At 37.8% G+C, this 20723-nt stretch overlaps 3 protein-coding genes across 10 annotated transcripts; 1 reads left to right on the forward strand and 2 right to left on the reverse strand.

Moving 5' to 3' along the window:
- The first annotated feature begins 167 nt into the window (after positions 1–167).
- On the forward strand, positions 168–2685 carry LOC130435550 (gastrula zinc finger protein XlCGF52.1-like). The gene is made up of 3 exons (XM_056766255.1): positions 168–230; positions 922–1180; positions 1328–2685. Exons 1-3 carry the CDS (start codon positions 168–170, stop codon positions 2191–2193), a joined length of 1188 nt encoding a protein of 395 aa, XP_056622233.1. The 3' UTR covers positions 2194–2685.
- A 2147-nt stretch (positions 2686–4832) lies between these two features.
- On the reverse strand, positions 4833–8706 carry LOC130437186 (uncharacterized). Of its 3 annotated transcripts, none has more exons than XM_056768404.1 (11): positions 8388–8706; positions 7745–7898; positions 7461–7599; positions 7083–7356; positions 6812–6989; positions 6630–6706; positions 6356–6536; positions 5624–5872; positions 5368–5539; positions 5136–5284; positions 4833–4999 (listed from the first exon to the last, which is right to left on the reverse strand). In XM_056768404.1, the coding sequence occupies exons 1-11, from the start codon at positions 8661–8663 to the stop codon at positions 4857–4859; spliced, it is 1992 nt and encodes a 663-aa protein (XP_056624382.1). In that variant the 5' UTR covers positions 8664–8706; the 3' UTR covers positions 4833–4856. The 3 variants fall into 3 exon arrangements, with proteins under 3 accessions (XP_056624382.1, XP_056624390.1, XP_056624397.1); XM_056768412.1 differs by having other exon boundaries at positions 8384–8587; XM_056768419.1 differs by having other exon boundaries at positions 8366–8502.
- Positions 8707–11085: 2379 nt separating this feature from the next.
- Positions 11086–20521, reverse strand: LOC130437804 (zinc finger protein 260-like). Of its 6 annotated transcripts, XM_056769433.1 has the most exons (5): positions 14857–15172; positions 14138–14209; positions 13636–13821; positions 12992–13039; positions 11086–12376 (listed from the first exon to the last, which is right to left on the reverse strand). In XM_056769433.1, the coding sequence occupies exons 3-5, from the start codon at positions 13649–13651 to the stop codon at positions 11451–11453; spliced, it is 990 nt and encodes a 329-aa protein (XP_056625411.1). In that variant the 5' UTR covers positions 13652–13821; positions 14138–14209; positions 14857–15172; the 3' UTR covers positions 11086–11450. The 6 variants fall into 6 exon arrangements, with proteins under 6 accessions (XP_056625411.1, XP_056625428.1, XP_056625420.1 ...); XM_056769450.1 differs by lacking the exons at positions 12992–13039; positions 13636–13821; positions 14138–14209; positions 14857–15172 and adding exons at positions 17374–18706; positions 19726–20112; positions 20256–20521 and having other exon boundaries at positions 11086–12150; XM_056769442.1 differs by lacking the exon at positions 14138–14209.
- Between the last annotated feature and the right edge of the window lie 202 nt (positions 20522–20723).

Here is a 20723-nt window from a genome sequence, read left to right on the forward strand (position 1 = left end):
AGTCTATATTCATAGCGATAACTAGTCAATCTAGGCACTCGGGTTGATCCATAATTTGGGAGAGGGACAATTTGGAATCTTCAATTAACCTAATATGCCTTTTTGGGGGTTGTAGGATGAAACCGGAGTACCCACTGTAAACCCACCCTGACACAGTCAGGAAGAACATGCAAACTCCACACAGGAGGATTCCCGTTCCAGCTGGGGTTCGAACCGGTGACCTTCTTGCTGTGAGGCAACAGTACTAACTGTATTGAATTAAAATTTGGACTATACAAAACTTTATAAAGTATCACAATATTTCAGGGATCACAAACCATTGCGGTATCCACACGTTAGCTATATTTTCTGTTATATCCTGTTTCGTGCTGTCCTAGGATGCAACAGAACCAACAGATTATCATGAATCTAGTGTTGAGTGTGATGTGTCTCCAGTCCAGCAGGAGTCGCTCTGCAGCTCTTCAGTCCGCCGATAAACCCACTAAAGAAAGAAAGAAAGACAAACATCAAGCGCTGCGTGTTTACATCACTTTGATTTTCTCTCTTTAGTGTTTTAAACACAGTGTTGTGTGTCTGTGTGTGTGTGTGTGTGTGTGTGTGTTTGTTTGTTTGTGTTTAGATGTTAATGATGACGTCACAGATGTGCTGTAAATCAGTGGGAACTGATCTGTCCATGCTGGATATTGATGATTTCATCACAGAAATCTGTCAGCTGAAGAAAGAGGTGAAGTTACTGGAGGAAAAGCTGAGGACAAGAGGAGATGAACTCAACACAGAGGTTTGGACACATTCAACATCATTTACCTCAATCACTCACACTGTTTTTATTCTGTCATTCATGTCAAACTAAATGAAAGTTATATATCACACATATATTCTCTATAAAGCTCCAGTGCTGATGATGTGTTGTGTGTTTGTCAGATTGTGGTAAAGGTCGAGTCAAACCCCACAGACGCTCAGGACACTGTGTGTGACAGTAATCACACCTTGAATCAGGATGAATCTACTGATCAAACCTCCACAGAGTCTCTGGATTCTGTCTGTAACGCTGGAGAACAGCAGATCCTGAACACCAGACCACTGAACATGAGAAGACAAACCACAGCAGAAGAAGAAGAACATCACACTGATGAAGATGAGAATCATGATGATAATGATGATGATGATTTTATTCCTTCAGGTTTGTTTTTGTTTTTCATGTGAGTTTCTGTTCCATAAAAAGTGTTTTTTGAAATTAACGCTCTAAAAAGTTTCTCATTCTCTGTCGACACTAATGTAGTTTCAGATGTGCTGGAGCTTCTTCTTAACGCTGTTGTGTTTGTTTCAGATGAGAGCGGTGATTCATGTGGTGAATCTTCATCAAAACAGCGAGTGACAGCACAAGCTCTTCCCTGCATCACAGAGGAACATTTAGAGGGACATGAGAGGAGTCACACGGAACAGAAGGTCTTACAAGAGCAGCAACATCGTTCACAAGAGCACGAAAAGGAGCACAAGAAACAGTTTCTCTGTGAGCTGTGCGGCAAGAATTTTGTCTCCTCTTTTAGTCTGAAAACTCACATGAGGACACACTCTGGAGAAAAGTCTTTCCACTGCAGTGAATGTGACAAATGTTTCAGCATCAAAAGCTATCTTGTTAGTCATCAGAGAATTCACACGGGAGAAAAACCGTACGCGTGTCCTCAGTGTGATAAGAGATTCAGGCACAACTCTCATCTCAGGAAACATTCGTTTTTACACACCAATGAGAGACCGAATCACTGCAGTCAATGTGGAAAAACCTTTAAGAGTTCAGCATCTTTAAAGTCACACCAGAGAACACACTCTGAGGAGAAACTCTATCAGTGTTCACACTGTGATAAACATTTCCGTGAGAAACTTCATCTGATAAATCATCAGAGAATTCACACTGGAGAGAAACCTTATCACTGCAGTGTTTGTGAGAAGTGTTTCACCACATACGGGACCTACTCCAGGCACCAGAGAACTCATACAGCTGAAAAACCCTTCAAATGTTCTCAGTGTGACAAGACGTTTGCTCGATCAGATGTCCTAAAAACCCATGAGAGAGTTCACACTGGAGAGAAACCTTATCACTGCTCCATCTGTGGAGAGAGATTTGCTTATTTAAAATGTCTTAAAGCTCATGAGAAGAAACATGCTGGAAAACAAACTGCACTGGATTCATCGTAGCATCTTTAATCAATATGTTACTTTAGCTTGAACTCACGGTTGTTATATTTGTGTGATCTTGAGAAAATAATGATCTCTAAATCGTGAGAATTTCTCTGTTTATTTTTGAAACGTGCTACATTTGTAGATGTACAAACATACTAAAATAACTCATCATGAAATCTCATTTGTATTCGTTGTACCGAACATTTATTAGATTTAGACCTCTTGAAGATGTTGAGAATGGATGCAGCTCTTTTAAAGATGTTTAGCAGATGTTTTTACATAGCAGATGTTTTCCAGATCTTGACAGACATCTTACAGATGTACCTGTGCTATCGGGGAATAAATTGCTCTGCAAAACGACCTTGCTTCATTGACATGTTGACATTACTTTGCATTTATGAGCCGTACATTATCATGCCGGTGTCTGTGACACAAAATAAACACATCTGTGCCTATAACATTGTTTGAATAGCCATCTGTGTGAATATTAAAATGAGTGGCCAGTTAGCTGCGTCCAACTCTGTGCACCGTAATGAAGATAAGAATCCGCAAAAAAACACTTTAAAGTTTGTTTTTTGCTGAACATTTATGCTAATTACATCCATTGTCTGCCGCATCGTATGTGCTCTTCGTTGGTATGAGACAATCTGCCCTTATAAACTGTACCTTTTATTCATTCCTTTTTAAAATTATATAAACGCAACATGTGCTCCAAACACTTTTTAGGTGGTATTTAGGTGAACACTTTTGCAGTGTCCACATGTCAGCAGATTAAATCGGATTTGAAGCCTACTCACTAAAAACAGTTGGGTTAAAATTGACCCTCCTACATGTATGCTTCATCATCCAGGCTTTGAACCAAACCGCTTAAACCCATATACTCAGTGTTGGGTGTATCTAGTTACTGTTATTTAATTTCTTTTCACTTGAAGTAAAGGATTACTCTTACTTTGTTCTGTAATTTAATTAGTTACTTTTGATGTTATTTAACTATCAAGCAATAGTGGAATTAACATCAAAATTCAAAGTCTAACTTTACAAGTCAATGCTTTAATATATAATTCTCACATTTGTAATATTTTGGTCAGTAAATTAGTGTACTTTATGAAGTTTAGTATTATTTATTTGAAAGAATTTAAAGAGCCCTTCATGTCTATTCTTGAATCACTGAACTTATCAAGGTTGATGTAGGTCCAGGATATAGAAAGTAATTAGTAATAGGTAACAAAATACTTTTTGGAGAGAGTAGTTAGTACAGTAATCTAATTACACTGAAAAAGTAATTAATTACTAGTTACATATTCAATACATATTCAGAGTAACATACCCAACACTGCATATACTTTACAAAATATAATAACATTTACAGAGCTGACTATGGACGAGTGAGGAGAAGAACTGAAGAAGAGGAAGTTTTTATTCAATATACGAATACAAACGATATGAAGAAAAATTATACAAATAAAATCAAGACATGATACACACCTCCATACCTTCCTCTTGTTGTAGACAAATTTCTTTAATCAATGTCTTTGTAACAAACTTAATTGCACGTGATATCAATAACCCCACGGTTTACTTGGACTGTTATTCAATGCTGTCATATGCGTTTCCGTTATCTGGCATATGGTGCTGGGGCTACTTTCAAATGGATCAGAATCACCATGGAAACGGTTACGAAGCTTAAAGTTTTTGACTGTGAAACACCGTTATAAATCAAGTTTTATAAAGTGCTAAATTGTTCAATGTAAATATTGTGTAATTGAATTTATACGTTTATAAAACTATAAATGCTATTAAATATAAACATAGTTCAGATACAGAGATATTCAAAAATTTTATTCATCATGGCTATCACTGTGAGATTTGTTGATAAGTTGTGTAGGCTGTATATTGAACCTCTATTTTGTTTCTATAAAAAATACTTTTATTTGGTTTTGAGAAAACTTTACCTTGCAATGTATCAGCTTTATTTTAAACAGTTGCTGATGTAGTCATATAAATGGAGACTCCTTTAATTATAGAAACTGCAACCGTTGTCATAATAAAAATATTATTAAAAATGACGTTCAAATTTTTGAAAAAATTAAGCGAGTAACTTTCAAGAAAAGTCAATATGTCACCGGGAGCCGCTTTTTGGAATGATGTGCTTTATGAACTTAGACAGGTAGACCCCATAAACTCCCATTATATGACGCAGAGAGGGCTGCGGATTTACCAAACAATCTAATTTATGGTTCTACTCAAGAAAAATGTCACCTACATCTCAGATGGCCTGAGGGAGAGTAAATAAACGGCAAATTGGAGTTTTGGACTGAACTATCTCTTCAACACTTCAGTACACACTAACCATGATAATTAATTAGCATTAGAGGAGGACAGTCTGTTGTGACAGAGCTAGAGAATGAAACACTAGGCTCAGTTACATGTCCAATATGTCATGTAATACATCCCTTTTAAATGAATGTACTTCAAATATTTCCATTTTCATTATTTGGTTTGACTTTGTTAGCTAAAAGGCTTTCCACATGTTAAAAGTTGTGGAAACAGCCTATCCTGAAAGGCTTATTGTAATTTGGAGAAAGAGCTTTCAATACTAAGCTGTAGGAGGAGGCTGAGGATCAGAAAGAAACAGTCAGTATGAAAAACCTTAATTCAAAGTCTTTTGATGTATTTTATTATGTAACATCTTCCTTTGAGGGTTTTTTGAACTGTGACGACAGGTGAGGTGGAACAGTGATCTGATGTAGTTCTTCTGCATATGGCGTCGAGTCCACAATGACTTTACGTAGTAGAAGGCTCATAAGGTCATCGACACAGTCTGTAAGACAAACGAGAAGTTTTACGAGAAGTAGTTGTAAAAGTACTGGCCAAAAATATAAGTTGGCCATGTTAGATTAGTGGTATTTTATTTTGCCCAAATCTGTTCTATTAAAGTCATTTATTTGTTTTCTTACTGTATGTTGGGTGTGTTTTCAATGGCCTGCCTGTGCACTTCCATTGCTTTGACTTGGGAAAACCGATTTTGTACGTAGCCCGTCCTTGAGTTGTTTTTGCCTGTGGGCGGCTGCAATTCTCATTGTAGTGCATGGCTGCGAGATACAACCTGCAATCATTGAAGAATAAATAAAATATGTAATTACTTGACTATAACTACATTATATTTGATGGTACCATAAAGAATATTACCTGCACAGCATTCCTATGAAGTAGAAAACTACATTTTTGGGGGCAAAACGTAGAATCCGTCTGTGAAATGCCTTCAGTGAGGAGGTTTGAAAGTGGTGACTGAGTTTCTCAAAGTCTTTGAGAACTCTCTTGTTGCACGTTAACTTTTCCACTTTGTGGAGTGCCACTGAGCCTGTAAACAATACAGACATCAAACTATAAAAATTCATTTTAAGAGTAAACTGTCAGTGTATTTACCCTCTCTATGTAGACATACCTGGTTGAAACCATTTTTTGGGATCCTTTGAAACTCTGTCTGGGTGTTCACATTTAGGAAACAGGCTGTTGTCATGAATATGGATGTTCTGTATGTGATTAAGAAGTGATGTCCACTTCGCCACCTTTTCAGGACCAGATACAGAAGAAGTCGCACTCCAGTTCAGATGATTTTTGAGGCTTTTCAACCATTTTTTCAGCATCTTGCAGTCTTTACCTTGCGAAAGCTTGCGAAGTTTCTTAGACAAAGCTGTAAAAAGTGAAACATAAGTGAAATAATTATTTATAGAATGCTTAATTGGCAATATATATATTTTTTAAATTAAGGTTACAGTCCCCATTAACCGGAAGTTGCGATCGTTTTTACTTCCGTATTCTGACAATTTTCAAAGTGAAAAGGAATTTTAAGTAAATGAGTGGGCGTGGCTTGCATTTTTCACTGTGAATTGATTGGATGTGTAAACAGCTGTTGCATTGATTTTCCAATTAAACTTACAGCAGACTGACAGTTGAAGGGGAGGAGTTAACGGATGGCGTCTAATTTGCGCCATTTCAGATGGATAGTCATTTCACGGCGGAAGTGCATTTTCACATTTTAACTGAAGACTATGAGGGCACACTAACTTAAAAAAGAAAATGGCCGATATTGATAAGCTATTTACTTTAAACGCAGCAATATTTCGTGAAAGAATAAGAGTTGCCATTTTTATTTCTCTGGGACTTTAACATTTACCTTTCTCAAAGTGCCACACATCATAGTACTGAGTGACGTTGCGTTCTCTCAGGTACTTCTGAATCTGTGGATGGCGATCGGTGACAATGGAGTCAACCACCAAACCACAAGATTCCAGCTTATCAAGACAGCGCTTCAAACCCTCCTTTTCCATGTGGTAACTACCACCTACCTCGTTGCTCTATCAATAGGTACACAGAAGTGCAAATATGAATTGATAAATAAATGTGAACGGATTAAAAAAAAGATTACAAGTTGATAATGAATTATTCACCTGAATTAGCTGAAGATCCACAATTGACTTGGTTTCCATATCCATCAATGTGTAACTTCCATATTTAGCTGAGTGTCCTATGGAAAACAAAATCATAATCATAGGTATTACATTGTTGAGTACTTCAGTACTATCAATGTTATGATAAACTTTTAAATACAAATATTCATTTCGTTCTCTACCTGGTGAGTCAGCGCGCATATCTCCAGCTATTGCAAGGTTTCCCCTCTCTTTCAGTTGCCGAATAAGATGTTCCTGATCTCTGTTCCACTTGTGGATGATGGCAGGCTCTAAGAAATTCCTTGCATGTCTCCGGAAAGTACCGTACTGCACAGTTTGGAGCTGCATGGCCTTGAAAATCTATGAAAATATCAACGATAAAAACTGTTAGAAAACATACCACTAATAACAGTGCATTTAGTGTCAATTCAAGTAAAATAAGTTATGGAATACCTTTTGGAGTTTAGCATAGGACCCTCCCAGAAAATACGTGGCAGCGCACAATTGCAGGTTTCCCACCGGGGTACTCCCTACAATGGGCTGACTCTGCCACCGTCTGTGATAATGACATTCTTCACACAGCTGGGTGAATGCAACAAAAGTCCCCATTTGTCTTTTGCGGACATCACAAGTCGCTTTACAAACTGGACAGGACTCAAACATCTGTCTAAGGCAGCTTTCAAAAACAATGTACTTCTTCTCACCGTAATTGGACTCAGGATCTATTCTAAAACAATAAAAGGACATTTGATGTTAAACTTAATAATAATGGGTACACAAGATTAATTGTGAACTATTGTCAATACTTAACAAACACTATTTACAACTTACAACAATTCTGATTCCTGAGTGACAGACTCTGGGGTATATGTTGAGTCATGTTCCTCTTCGTGTTCCTCCAACTCCAGACGAGGTCTCTTGCTCGGCCTGAAGATTGAGCCGCGATCTGGTGTTGAAGACAGCCGCATGCCTGTGAGACAAAATAGATCTAGTTATTCAAAACAGTCTGTCATGCAACAACATAACATTTTTCTAAACAGACACACAATCCAAAAAAGAATATGTACCGGTAATGAATGTTGTAGAAAAACACATTTAATGTCTAAACTTCATACCTTTGCTCCTTACGTGGACATCCCTCAATGTACCAACAGATAGTTGTGTGCCCACTGATCGCATCGTTGGCGATGTCTTCATGATCACAGTGTCTGGCTGACTGGAAGCTTCCTCAAGTGATGTAGGAGGGAGCTCTTGGGAACTCGGTCCCTGCTGTGAATACATTTAAAGTTATGCATTTGGAAGCGACTTTCCTTGTTTTATACATTTAGTTTCTGACTGTGTGCAATCGAATCCACGACCTTGGCATTGCTAGTGCCATGATCTAACCACAGGAAACTAAATACAGAGATCAACTCTGTGACAAATCAACTGACTGTTTAGCACAGTTACAATTTGTATATAGAACGACTTTAGCATATTAGCTGTCACCAGAACAAGAATCAAAGCATCAACACAGAGACATGATTTGCGTGCTTGTAGCTAAACGACCACGTGGTTAAACACATGTAAACAATCATCTACACGGATCACGACGGTGTCTGGTGGGATTACAAAAACATGTCGTGGTTTAAAGACGTTTGTCGGATAAACTTGAATTAGCATCTAGCTAACTGGCTAGCGCAGCTAAACAGCGTTGCCCTTTGAGATAGAAATGATACAAACAGTTACACACCAACCTAAATAACAAAACACACTTGCCGGTTGTGGTCCATAAACAACGCCTTCTCCAGACAACGTGGGAACTGCTCCATCTTTCAGGAACAACCTCTGTGCGAATCCGGCATTGTACTGACTTAGATTGAGGAAGCTGTCCTCCGCAATGTGTGCAGCACACAGAGCTATATTGGGATTATAACTTTCAGGAACCGATTTAAAAATAAACGTTAACCATTGTTCTCTAAGTGCAGCGTCTCTGGGAAGACCGAACAAGGGGGATTTCACACGGGGATGAAAATAACAGCGTCTGGACGGCATGGCGACAACAACAATCTACTACAACTCCTCCTCCTCCTCTCTGTGGACGCGCAACAAGGCCGCGCCCCCTTTTTGACGTTCTCCTGTGGGCTCGACCACTTGTCCTTTGCACTTGACCTCTTGACTTCTTTCATGACGTATTTCCTGTTTTTGGCCCCGGTGTTCTACTGGGCGTGAAGATCCCAAGCGAGCATAGTGTTTCTATCCCCATGGGAAAAGCTTCACAATTGCAAACATATAACATTAATTAATGTGGTGTTTCTAATTACGAGATAAAAGCAGTTTTACAAAATACATAACTTCGGAGTTTACACCCAAAAAATATGTAACACTACGTTTCCTACGAAATTATATGTAATATCAATTATATAGTCATGTCATGTCATGTCATATTTATTTGTATTGTATCGAAGCAGCTGTATCCAAAAAAACAAAAGAAAACACATGTTAGCCAAACATAGATCAAATAAAGATATAACCTTAAAAAATAGCAGTATAACATACACTGAAAAGCTTTCTGTAACATCTCTCAAGACCAAAGATAAAAATCTCATGATTCATATCCAGAACATGATGCATGATGGGATACGCTTAGTTTTAATAACGCTCCATTGCAGTACCTCAGCTAGTGCGCGCTCTCAAGTGGCCAAGACAGCAAGTGGGGGTATTTGGACGCATCCCAAATCTGTTAAAGACTATCCCTGCATTCCTATTCGCCTGCTTATACTGGCCTTCATTGTCGGTACTGTTTCTGTGTTGGAATTGTAGGTACTCTTGAGTGCATGCCAAAAGAGATTGCACGCACTTGGTAACATTGAGTTGTTTACTAATATTATCAGCCTTTACCCAGATAGCACAATCCATCTGGCTTACTTCTATTTGACATCTGCATTTACATCTGCAATACATAGTTTGCTCATTTGCAACACATCTCGGAGACGTCTGAATGTCTGTAATACATCTGCTAAAGATCTGGAGATCTGCTGTGCAAAAACATCTGCTAAACATCTTAGAAACAGCAGCTGTACATCAACTCTAAATCATAAACATCTTACAGATATCTTCTAGAGGTCATATGACGTCTGACTGCAGACATCTCCGAGACGTATTGCAGATGAGCAAACTATTTATTTCAGATGTCTTGCAGATGTAAATGCAGACTTCAAATAGACGTATACTAGAAGTATGTGTGCTATCAGGGTAGAGTGTTCATCGTTCTGCAGAATCTGCACTTCGAATTTCTACCGGAAGTAGTAGACCATCTGAGAATCTTTGGAATACTGTTTTCAACATACAACGATGTTTGAAATACTAATTCCACTTTCGAATACTATTAGGACAGATAGTATGCGGATTGGAACACAGGGAATATCTGGCTTGGTATTGAACTTTGAGCTTTATTAATTTGGAGGTATTTTTTATGCTCTAACAGCAGCATTACACACCAACTTAAGTTAAAGCATGGATTTTAAAGTTAGATTTTGAATTTTGATGTCAATTCAACTATTGCACACACATATTTTACACAAAGTATCTAGTTTAATTACCCCAGAAGTACATAAAGTGAAACTACAGAAAAAACAGATAAGAAAAGTATTAAATTGAAGTAACTAATTACTTCAGAACTCACCCAACACTGATTATAAAAAATATCTTTAAAAAACTTTGAGACAACAGAGAGGACATAATAATCAGAGGGTGGACAAAAAAAACTATATTTGCATTTCATTCTGAACATATTTTTACTGATTATCAAAATGAACCCTGTGAAATATTGTAGCAGGACTTCAAACGTACAGTTATCATCACTCATCTGAGACAGTTCTCTACACTATCAGTCAGCAATAGAGTTATTTATGTGTTGTTTAACTAAAGCAAGTGACACATGACCCTTTTTATAGAAACATTAGAAATGCGTACCATTGTCATGAAAAAAATTACAAAATACGAACCTGAGGGGATAAAACCATCATCATCAGTCTGTTCCTCCTCCGTCGTTGAATATTGCTGTTTCAACATGTTGTGGTGAAAGTTGTCACAACGTTCTTACAATGTTGCGTTTGTATTTTTAAACAACCGGCATCTGCTGAAAAGCAATCGTTGGGTGTCAACCCGCTCTGATTCTTTAAAATGCTAATCTGTCAGCAAAATCAAGTAAATATTAAATTCAGACATATCAAAGCTGGGTTAGCCGGAAACTTCTTAATGATACATTATTCTTAACTTTTACCTTATGAGTGGTAGCGATATATTCTTAAGCACGCCGTAGTGATACAAAGGTTTCGGGAAACCCGCACAACTCATTAATAAGATTATGGCAAGTCATAATAAAACACCACACATTGTTCTCAAGTTCTGTTGAACATGTAGTGGCGGTGCTCCACCCTTGTCAGAACTTCAAAATCAGTGAGATTTACCTGCATGATATTATAGTCTTTATTGAAATCACTCGAAAGTCGACAACCTTTTCCACTTTTGTTGTGAATGTTCTCTATTATGTAATCTATGCCATGAGTAATTTAAAATAATATGCAAAATGATCATGTTTTTGTAATAATGTTTTTTTTTTATATGTCAATTATTTTAAAAGTCTTGTGTGTCTAAGTGTCTACAATGTCGTATGAAAGCTTCAAGGCTTCAGTTCACTAGGCTCCTTTTCATTCATATGAGAAATGTATTAACTTGCAATTGAAGACTGATCCTTTCTTGCACAGATCCCAGAAAACGGATTAAGACAACAAGAATAAAAGTAAAAGAGGCTGTAAATAAAACTAGTGAAAGACGCTATTATGATTCTTGTACAGTTTGTTCTTCAGCATGTTTCTTCTTGTGAGCTCGAAGACTTCCTAACTGAGAGAATCTCTCTCCACAGATGGAGCAGTGATAAGGTTTCTCTCCAGTGTGAACTCTCTCATGGATTCTTAAGACATCTAATCGAGCGAATATCCTGTCACACTGAGAACATTTGTGTAGCTTTTCTCCAGTGTGAGTTCTCTGGTGATTTAATAAAATGTCAAGTCGACTAAAACTCTTCTCACAAACACTGCAGTGATGAGGTTTCTCTCCAGTGTGAATGGCTTGATGAACGCTGATAGAACTTGGTGTGGAAAAGCTCTTTCCACAGTGAGAGCAGAGGTAAGGTTTCTCTCCAGTGTGCATTCTTTCATGGGGTATCAGCTGAAATTTGTGACGGAAACTTTTATCACAGTGTGAACACTGATAGAGTTTCTCATCGGAGTGTATTTTTTGGTGCGACTTGAGACAACCTGAATCCCTGAAGCCTTTTCCACATTCACTGCACTGATAAGGTCTCTCATTGGTGTGAATGCGCACATGTCTCTTCAGATGAGTTTTACGGCCGAATCTCTTGTCACAGTGAGGACACTTGTGCGGTTTTTCTCCCGTGTGAATTCTCTTATGAGAATCAAGATTTGATTTGCTTCTGAAATAGTTTCCACATTCATCACAGTGAAAGTGTTTCTTGTCTCTGTGCTCTTGTGAATGAAGTTTCTTCTCTTGTAAGGTAGGAAAGCTGATGTCACATCTGGTGCAGGTGAAGAGTTTCTGTTCTGTGTGTTTTCTCTCATGTGTCTCTAAACGTCTCTGTGAACTGAATGTCTTTCCACAGGTGATGCAGGAAAGAGTTTGTGCTGTCAGTCGCTGTTTTGATGTAGAGGCCGTTTCTCCATCACCACATGAATCACCGCTCGCATCTGAAACAAACACAACAGTGTTAAGAATGTTTTGAACAATCTGCATCGACAACACTTCTGCATCTGAAGACCTATGTTTTATATGTTAAGATAAAAAATAACGTGAGGTCTGACATCTACCAAACTTTAGAAATAGAATCATTGTTATATCAATAATAATACTTAACGTAGTGTTATATATTTTTTTCATAAATTAAGAGTCGTTTCATGTCTATCCTTGAATCACTTAACTAATCAAGGTTGATGTAGGATATAGAAAGCAATTTCTAATAAGTAATGAAATACTTTTTGGAGAGAGTCATTTGTGAAGTAATCTATTACACTATTGAATATGTAATTAGTAACTAGTGCTTAATTACTTTTTCAGATGAAATTGCCCAACATTGCTCAGAGACAAACACATGAACCGACACGGATTAAAGAGATAAATGGTCAGAATAAGGCTTCAGAAAAGACGTTTGCATAAACATTATATCACCCCACCATTTTGTTAGTTAGACTGTAGGGGAATTCACAGTAAAGACTCGTAGAGCAGTTATGATGAATGAAGAGAAGCAGTACGGGATGCGGTCAACTGAAAAGAATTTGTTGAAGAAAAATTGTTCGTTTATTTACCAGGAGAAGTTGGCATCAGCACTCCCAAAGAGAGTTCCACAGGCCGACCTGCCGTTGCATCAAAACATAGTATATTTACGCCAACTAAACTGCGTCATTACTTAATAAAATCAGAATCTTGTGATTGGTTAGACTATAGATAATCACTGTACAGTGCAGAGTTTGCAAACACTTCCAAGAGTCACAAACTAGGACAAATATGATCAAATATAAAAGTATAGAACGAAGCAAAATATGTCAAGTCGGTTGCCAGTCGTCTTGTCCATCTCGTGATTTTCCCCTCCCTACTATACTTTTTTTGTAACAATACAAGTATTTACACAAAACACCTGAAGGCATTAGTGCTTTGCTGATCCAGAAGGATTTTTTCCCAAATTATATTAAGAAGTCCTTTCTTACAGTCATGACCTCGCAAAAAGATCACTGGAGACTCACTATTACGAATACTCAAACTCTACTGTTCATATCATAATCACAAATGTTAAATACTGATTAATCATGTATTTAACATCTTTATCATGTTGAAACCATTATTTTATTATAAGATAAATGCAGATGAATTATTTTGTCACAAGGATATATTTGAAGCAATGCGGTGCCAGGGTACCATCCTTTCAATGCACATTGACATTAGTCTGACTTACGTCCATTTGACATCATGCATCTGGAATACGTCTCGGAGATGTCTTCTGTCAGACGTCATATAGACATCTAGAAAACGTCTGGAATGGATGTGCAACCAACAGCTCTTTCCAAGATGTTTAGCAGATGTTTTTACTCAGCAGATGATTTCCAGATCTTTAGTAGACGTATCACAGACGTACAGATGTCTACAAGAGGTATTGCGAATGAGCACACTATGTACTATAGATGTAAATGCAGATGTCAAATAGACATAAGCCAGATGGAGACGTCTATCTGATATCTGCGTTTACATCTACAAGAAATTGTTTTCTGGTCTCTATGACACATCATCATTTATGAGACATTTTAGAAGAAGTTCTTTATGATTTAGAACGGGTGTAAAATTGCTCTTTCCAAGATGTTAATCAGATGTTTTGTACACAGTAGATGTTTGCCAGGTCTCCAGAACTTTAACAGACGTCTGTAGTCATTTAGAAGACGCGTTTATCCAAAGCGACTTACTGAGAATAGCTTTTTGGACAGCTTTCTCCAGTTATTTTCAACCCCCTTTGGTTCAAACACAAGGACTAAATGCTGCAAGACAAAAGTGGAGATGTTTGTCTGATGTGTAATCCACATTTACATTTACGTACATGTTCTAGCTTGGGTGGGGTGGGAACAGAAAGTGACACTTCTATAGTAATCCTTGCATTTACATTTCAAGGCATACTTCACGATTCATTTACATCACAGAGAAGTAAACAGTTTAAACACCGATTGTTCTGTGTTCAATCTGACAACCGAAGTGCAACCACACTTCATTTAAATCTACATCCCCCTCGCTTCCCTTATGAAAATTAACCACGGTTTTACTACAGTTACATTTTTTTCACATACCACATTTTCAAAACCATGGTTATTTTGTGATACCCATTGTTTTACTACAGTTACCATGGTATTTTGGTTTTAACTGTAGTAAAAACCTCTCGTCTTTTATTTTTGACTGTAGTGAAACCATGGTACATTTTCGTAAGGGTTTTTCTTACAGAGTTAACTTTGTGAGATCATATAGACAAAATAGACTGTTTACTACTACTTATCCTCAATCGAGCATTTGTTTTGTAATTAAATTCGTTTATATGATACAATCTAACACGTACCTTAGAAATAAAACGGTTTTTATGATCATGAAAAACAGTTCAGTCAAGTGAACCTTAACATTTAAACGGCAAAGTATATACCTGAAGGGATGACATCATCATCATCAGTGTGATCTTCTTCTTCTGTGGTTTGCTTTCTCATCTTTATCAGTTCCCTGCGGTCCATTAGTTTGACAGAACACATCTTTAATGGGCCGTCTGGTGTTCAGAATCTGCTGTTCTCCTCAACATGTCAGGAACTAACCGCGATATTCCCACATTTCTGCTCGTGTCTTTGTTTTCTCCCGAAACCGATAATGATTTATAGCGTCCAACACGGAGAAAATGTTTCGTTAATTTACGTTTAGCCGACGAATGATAAACACGCTGCGCTTGATGTTTGTCTTTCTTTCTTTCTTTAGTGGGTTTATCGGCGGACTGAAGAGCTGCAGAGCGACTCCTGCTGGACTGGAGACACATCACACTCAATAAATGAAACAAATACCTCTATTGTGTTTTTAAAAAATCGTGTTTATATACAAATTACCGTAGAAAAATACTTTTTCACCATTTCTAGCATTGTTACAAGTGCAATGTTTCAGTATAGGAAATAATACACAAGTGATTAGAATTTTATTCTATATTTTACAGCGCACAATATTACACAAGAAATAAGCAAAGAACAGATCCTGATCTACTATAACATTTCGGCTAATAATTGTTGGTTCTCAGAACGTTATTTTCTAAGGTTCGTTTTTGGCTCTCCAAGAAAGTTTTCTTTACGTTAATAGAACGTTAGTTTCTGGTTCCACTAACGTTCTGGGAACCAAAAACTTCAATTCAATTCAAGTTTATTTATAGAGCGCTTTTCACAATGTGTATTGTTTCAAAGCAGCTTTACAGGAGCAGGGAAAAAAAAAAAGAACAGTGCATGAAATTATACAACGAGTAAGATCATTCTAATAAATAATATCTAATAAATAAATGAATGAATGCAGTCTCCCGGTGAGCAGGCCAACACTGCCCTGCTGTGGTGAGGAACCCAAACTCCAATGATTGATTAATGGAGAAAAAACCTCGGGAGAAACCAGGCTCAACCGGGAGGGCCAGATCCCCTCTGATGTGTCATAGCTGCACTCAGACTGCTGACATGAGATTTAAGTTTAGCATTTAATACCAAATATTGTAACTTCAGCATTAATAAGACAAATAGTCCGTCTTTGCTCTTGGTTGGGGATGTAGTGGTCTGAGCTGGGATGGTCTGATGGTCATATTTCTCTTGGCTGGTGGTGGAATTGCCTTAGATGGAGCTGTGATGGTCAGTCAGTCTGCAGCTGTAGCTGGTGTAATCTCAAATTTGGGATGGGCATGGGAACAAAACCCCAACGTTATAGAAACCATGAAACTAACATTTTATTCCCATAAAGATCATCGAAAATTGTGTTTGCCTAAAAATAAATATAAACTGGTTTAGTTTTTCTTCAATGTTTCGGTTTTGAAAACGCATATCACCTTTTCTGTTATTTTGACGCGTTTTTTCTCCAGTTCATTTTCTGCAAAAAATAAAAAAATATATGAAACTTGGGAAAAATGTTTTCAAGAAATAAACTCAATTTCTGAGAAATAAACTAAAATGATCATTTTACCAAAACACATTCTAACCAGATATAAAACTTTTGAAATTGGTCTCTTAATGTTTTTTTGCGACTATATATTGTGTAAATGCCCACCTAGGATATCTTGTAGCCCACCCTTTTGCACCTGTTAGGAACTGGTGCCAATTGTAAGGTGTGTCCTTTTATTTTATCTGTTTTTGGTCAAAACTTTATGTTGAACACGTAGTTCATGTCAGATAACATGAATATTTTTGTTCGTTTGAAATCCGGCCATCACGTTCTAATTTCAGTGTTTATGTTTTGCTAAAAATGTTGTAAGCTGACTCAAAATATTTTATCTTATAGTTTAGATCAAAATGGTGACTCAGATATTGGCCGGACATTAACTGGATCTGTTGGGTCTAGACCAGGCTTTTTAAGAAGAGGCGGGACAACCGAATGCTTCAAACTTGAAGGAACACATCGACTAGTCAAACTACCATCTGTAATAGTTGGCCCAATAGTATCTACGAGGTTGATAAACAACTTGGGAGGAAGCACATCATTAGGCAAACAAGTAGATCTCAAATGTGCAATAACATCCTTAATAAATAAGAGAGAGACTGGCTGAATTTAAGAATAAGCTATGAGGCCTGTATCATACACACCTTACAAACTGAATAAATCAATAAACATTAAAGAGTAAAGTACAGCCAAAACAAGAAACAGACATAAAATTACATTAAAGTCTCCATGAGCGTATTCTTGACACGTCTATGTTTATTCTGTTTTAAGAGGGTGATGATTTCCCACCAAAAAATACTTCAACAAGAGAATTTACTTGAATGCTGGTGACTAACTGTTGCTTTACATCAATAATAAAGTCTAAAGTCAAATTGGTTAAGAGATAAGCTATGAGGTGTGCTATGATGATGATCGCACAGCAGTTTGTTCTTCAGCATGTTTCTTCTGATGAGTCCTTAAATGTCTTAAATAAGAAAATCTCTCACTGCAGATGGAGCACTGATAAGGTTTCTCTCCTGTGTGAACTCTCACATGACATTTAAAAGTACTTGGATCAGAAAAGCTCTTTCCACAGTGAGAGCAGAGATAAGGTTTCTCTCCAGTGTGAACTCTCTCATGAGTTATCAGTTGAGATTTCTTAAAGAAGCGTTTATCACACTGTGAACACTGATAGAGTTTCTCCACAGAGTGAGTTCTTTGGTGTGACTTTAAATTACCTAACTCCCTAAAGGTTTTTCCACATTCACTGCACTGATACGGTCTCTCATCAGTGTGTAAACGGACGTGTCTCTTCAGACTAGGTTTTTGGGTGAATCTCTTGTCACAGTGACGACACTTGTAAGGTTTTTCTCCAGTGTGAATTCTCTGATGAACCCTTAAAAGACTTGAATCAGTAAATCTCTTTCCACATTGAGAGCAGACGTAAGGTTTCTCTCCAGTGTGAATTCTCTCATGACGTTTAAAATAACTTGGATCAGAAAAGCTCTTGTCACAATGAGAGCAGTGATAAGGTTTTTCTCCCGTGTGAACTCTCTGATGAACTCTTAAATGACTTGAATCAGTAAATCTCTTTCCACATTGAGAGCAGACGTAAGGTTTCTCTCCAGTGTGAGTTCTCTCATGACGTTTAAAATAACTTTGATCAGAAAAGCTCTTGTCACAGTGAGAGCAGTGATAAGGGGTTTCTCCAGTGTGAATTCTCTGATGAGCTTTAAATGTACTATGATGAGTAAATCTCTTTCCACAGTGAGAGCAGACGTAAGGTTTCTCTCCAGTGTGAGATCTCTTGTGACGTATCAGATTAAATTTCTGATGGAAGCGTTTATCACAGTGTGAACACTGATAGAGTTTCTCCACAGAGTGTGATATTTGGTGTCTTTGTAAAGAACTTGTCCGCTTAAAGGTTTTTCCACATTCATTGCACAGATACAATTTCTTATTGGTTTGTAAACACATGTGTCTCTTCAGACTAGGTTTTTGGGTGAATCTCTTCTCACAGTGAGGACACTTGTGCGGTTTTTCCCCTGTATGAATTCTCTGATGAAGAACAAGATTTCCTTCGGTGCTGAAATATTTGTCACATTCACTGCAGTGGAAAGGTTTTTCTCCAGTGTGTGACATCATGTGAACTTTTAGACTAGAAGACGAGACAAAACTCTTCCCACACTGCTGACAGTTAAACCGTTTCTTGTCTCTGTGCTCTTGTGAATGAAGTTTCTTCTCTTGTAAGGTAGGAAAGCTGATGTCACATCTGGTGCAGGTGAAGAGTTTCTGTTCTGTGTGTTTTGATGTAGAGGCCGTTTCTCCATCACCACATGAATCACCGCTCTCATCTGAAACAGAAAAGCTTAGTCATGCATTTGTGACCTCAAGTCTTGACTATTGTGATGCTAAACTTAGTGTTTGTCCTGTATCATCAATAAACAAACTACAGTTACTTCAGAATGCAGCTGCCAGAGTTCTTACCAGGTCAGGAAAATACGATCACATAACCCCAGTTTAATCATCGCTTCACTGGCTACCCATCTAGTATCGTATTGATTTTAAAGTTATTTTATTTACTTACAAAGCCTTAACGGTTTAGCACCTACTTACTTAACCGAGCTTTTATCACGTTACAACCCATCACACTCTTTACGATCTCAAAACTCAGGACTTTTGACAGACACCTAGAATAACTAAATCCACCAAAGGTGGACGAGCTTTCTCATGCGTAGCACCTAAACTCTGGAATAGCCTTCCTGATACTATTCGAGGGTCAGACACACTCTCCCAATTTAAATCCAGATTAAAGACACATCTTTTCAGCCAAGCTTTCACTTAATGCAAGTTAATGAACAGCAGCTACGCTAATTATTCAACTTCTGCCTCCACCTCTGGATGCCCATCCAGGTAGGGAGAAATTCCGCCAGGTCCAGATGATCGACATATGCCGATCCCGATCTAGAGACAGCTATGACACCTCAGAGGGGATCTGGTCCTCCCGGCTGAGTCTGGTTTCTCCCGAGGTTTTTTTCTTCTTTAATCAATCATTGGAGTTTGGGTTCCTCGCCACAGCAGGGCAGTGTTGGCTTGCTCACCGGGAGACTACAATTATTTAATTATTAGATGTTATTTATTAGAATGACCTTACATATAAACACTTCGCACTATGCTGTGTTTTATCTTTTCTGTTTTTCCTTTTTAGTCCTGTGAAGCTGCTTTGGAACAATGCATATTGTGAAAAGCGCTATATAAATAAACTTGAATTAAATTGAAACTACATCAGTGTCTTGAGAAACCAAAAACACTTTTATGAAACTGCAACTCACATGACAGTGTAATATTAAAAACATCAACAAAGGAAACATACCTGAAGGAATAAAACCATCAGCACCATCATTCTCATCTTCACCAGTATGATCTTTGTCTGATGTTTCTTCTGTTTTTATCTCCGGGTTTTTACCACCCACCAGTCTGACTGAAGGAACAAAATCATCATGATTCTCATCTTCATCAGTCTGTTCTTCCTTTACTGTGAGTTCTGTTTTCATCTCATCAGTTTCCTGCAGTCCATCAGTGTGACAGAACACATGTTCAGTGGTCTGGTGTTCAGGATCTGCTGTTCTCCAGCGTTACAGACAGAATCCAGAGACTCTGTGGAGGTTTGATCAGTAGATTCATCCTGATTCAAGGTGTGATTACTGTCACACACAGTGTCCTGAGCGTCTGTGGGGTTTGACTCGACCTTTACCACAATCTGACAAACACACAACACATCATCAGCACTGGAGCTTTATAGAGAATATATGTGTGATATATAACTTTCATTTAGTTTGACATGAATGACAGAATAAAAACAGTATGAGTGATTGAGGTAAATGATGTTGAATGTGTCCAAACCTCTGTGTTGAGTTCATCTCCTCTTGTCCTCAGCTTTTCCTCCAGTAACTTCACCTCTTTCTTCAGCTGACAGATTTCTGTGATGAAATCATCAATATCCAGCATGGACAGATCAGTTCCCACTGATTTACAGCACATCTGTGACGTCATCGTCAACATCTCAACACAAACACACACACACAGACACACAACACTGTGTTTAAAACACTAAAGAGAGAAAATCAAAGTGATGTAAACACGCAGCGCTTGATGTTTGTCTTTCTTTCTTTCTTTAGTGGGTTTATCGGCGGACTGAAGAGCTGCAGAGCGACTCCTGCTGGACTGGAGACACATCACACTCAACACTAGATTCATGACGATATTTTTACATGTTTATTTAATACAAAAGCAAGAATATCAGTTTAAACGTTAAGCGACAGTTGAATTTAGAGTTCAGTGTTGCGGCGGTTCCGGCTAGTTTTGCTGGCA

The sequence above is a fragment of the Triplophysa dalaica genome, chromosome 2, assembly GCF_015846415.1.
Source record: "Triplophysa dalaica isolate WHDGS20190420 chromosome 2, ASM1584641v1, whole genome shotgun sequence".
Taxonomy (NCBI): Eukaryota; Metazoa; Chordata; class Actinopteri; order Cypriniformes; family Nemacheilidae; genus Triplophysa; species Triplophysa dalaica.

What these genes read in the sequence shown, in the direction of transcription:
- LOC130435550 (XM_056766255.1), top strand. Translation starts at nt 168, where the DNA reads ATGCAAACTCCACACAGGAGGATTCCCGTTCCAGCTGGGGTTCGAACC. An exon ending in GAACCGGTGACCTTCTTGCT is followed by an intron (nt 231 to 921) that starts GTGAGGCAACAG and finishes TGTGTTTGTCAG; the next exon opens with ATTGTGGTAAAGGTCGAGTC. An exon ending in TGATGATTTTATTCCTTCAG is followed by an intron (nt 1,181 to 1,327) that starts GTTTGTTTTTGT and finishes TGTTTGTTTCAG; the next exon opens with ATGAGAGCGGTGATTCATGT.
- LOC130437186 (XM_056768404.1), bottom strand. Translation starts at nt 8,663, where the DNA reads ATGCCGTCCAGACGCTGTTATTTTCATCCCCGTGTGAAATCCCCCTTG. An exon ending in TTGTTTATGGACCACAACCG is followed by an intron (nt 7,899 to 8,387) that starts GCAAGTGTGTTT and finishes ATGTATTCACAG; the next exon opens with CAGGGACCGAGTTCCCAAGA. An exon ending in CAAAAAATGGTTTCAACCAG is followed by an intron (nt 5,540 to 5,623) that starts GTATGTCTACAT and finishes TATTGTTTACAG; the next exon opens with GCTCAGTGGCACTCCACAAA.
- LOC130437804 (XM_056769450.1), bottom strand. Translation starts at nt 19,906, where the DNA reads ATGAAAACAGAACTCACAGTAAAGGAAGAACAGACTGATGAAGATGAG. An exon ending in TGATGGTTTTATTCCTTCAG is followed by an intron (nt 18,707 to 19,725) that starts GTATGTTTCCTT and finishes TTTCTGTTTCAG; the next exon opens with ATGAGAGCGGTGATTCATGT. An exon ending in ACAGGAGAGAAACCTTATCA is followed by an intron (nt 12,151 to 17,373) that starts GTGCTCCATCTG and finishes ACAAGAGCACAG; the next exon opens with AGACAAGAAACACTTTCACT.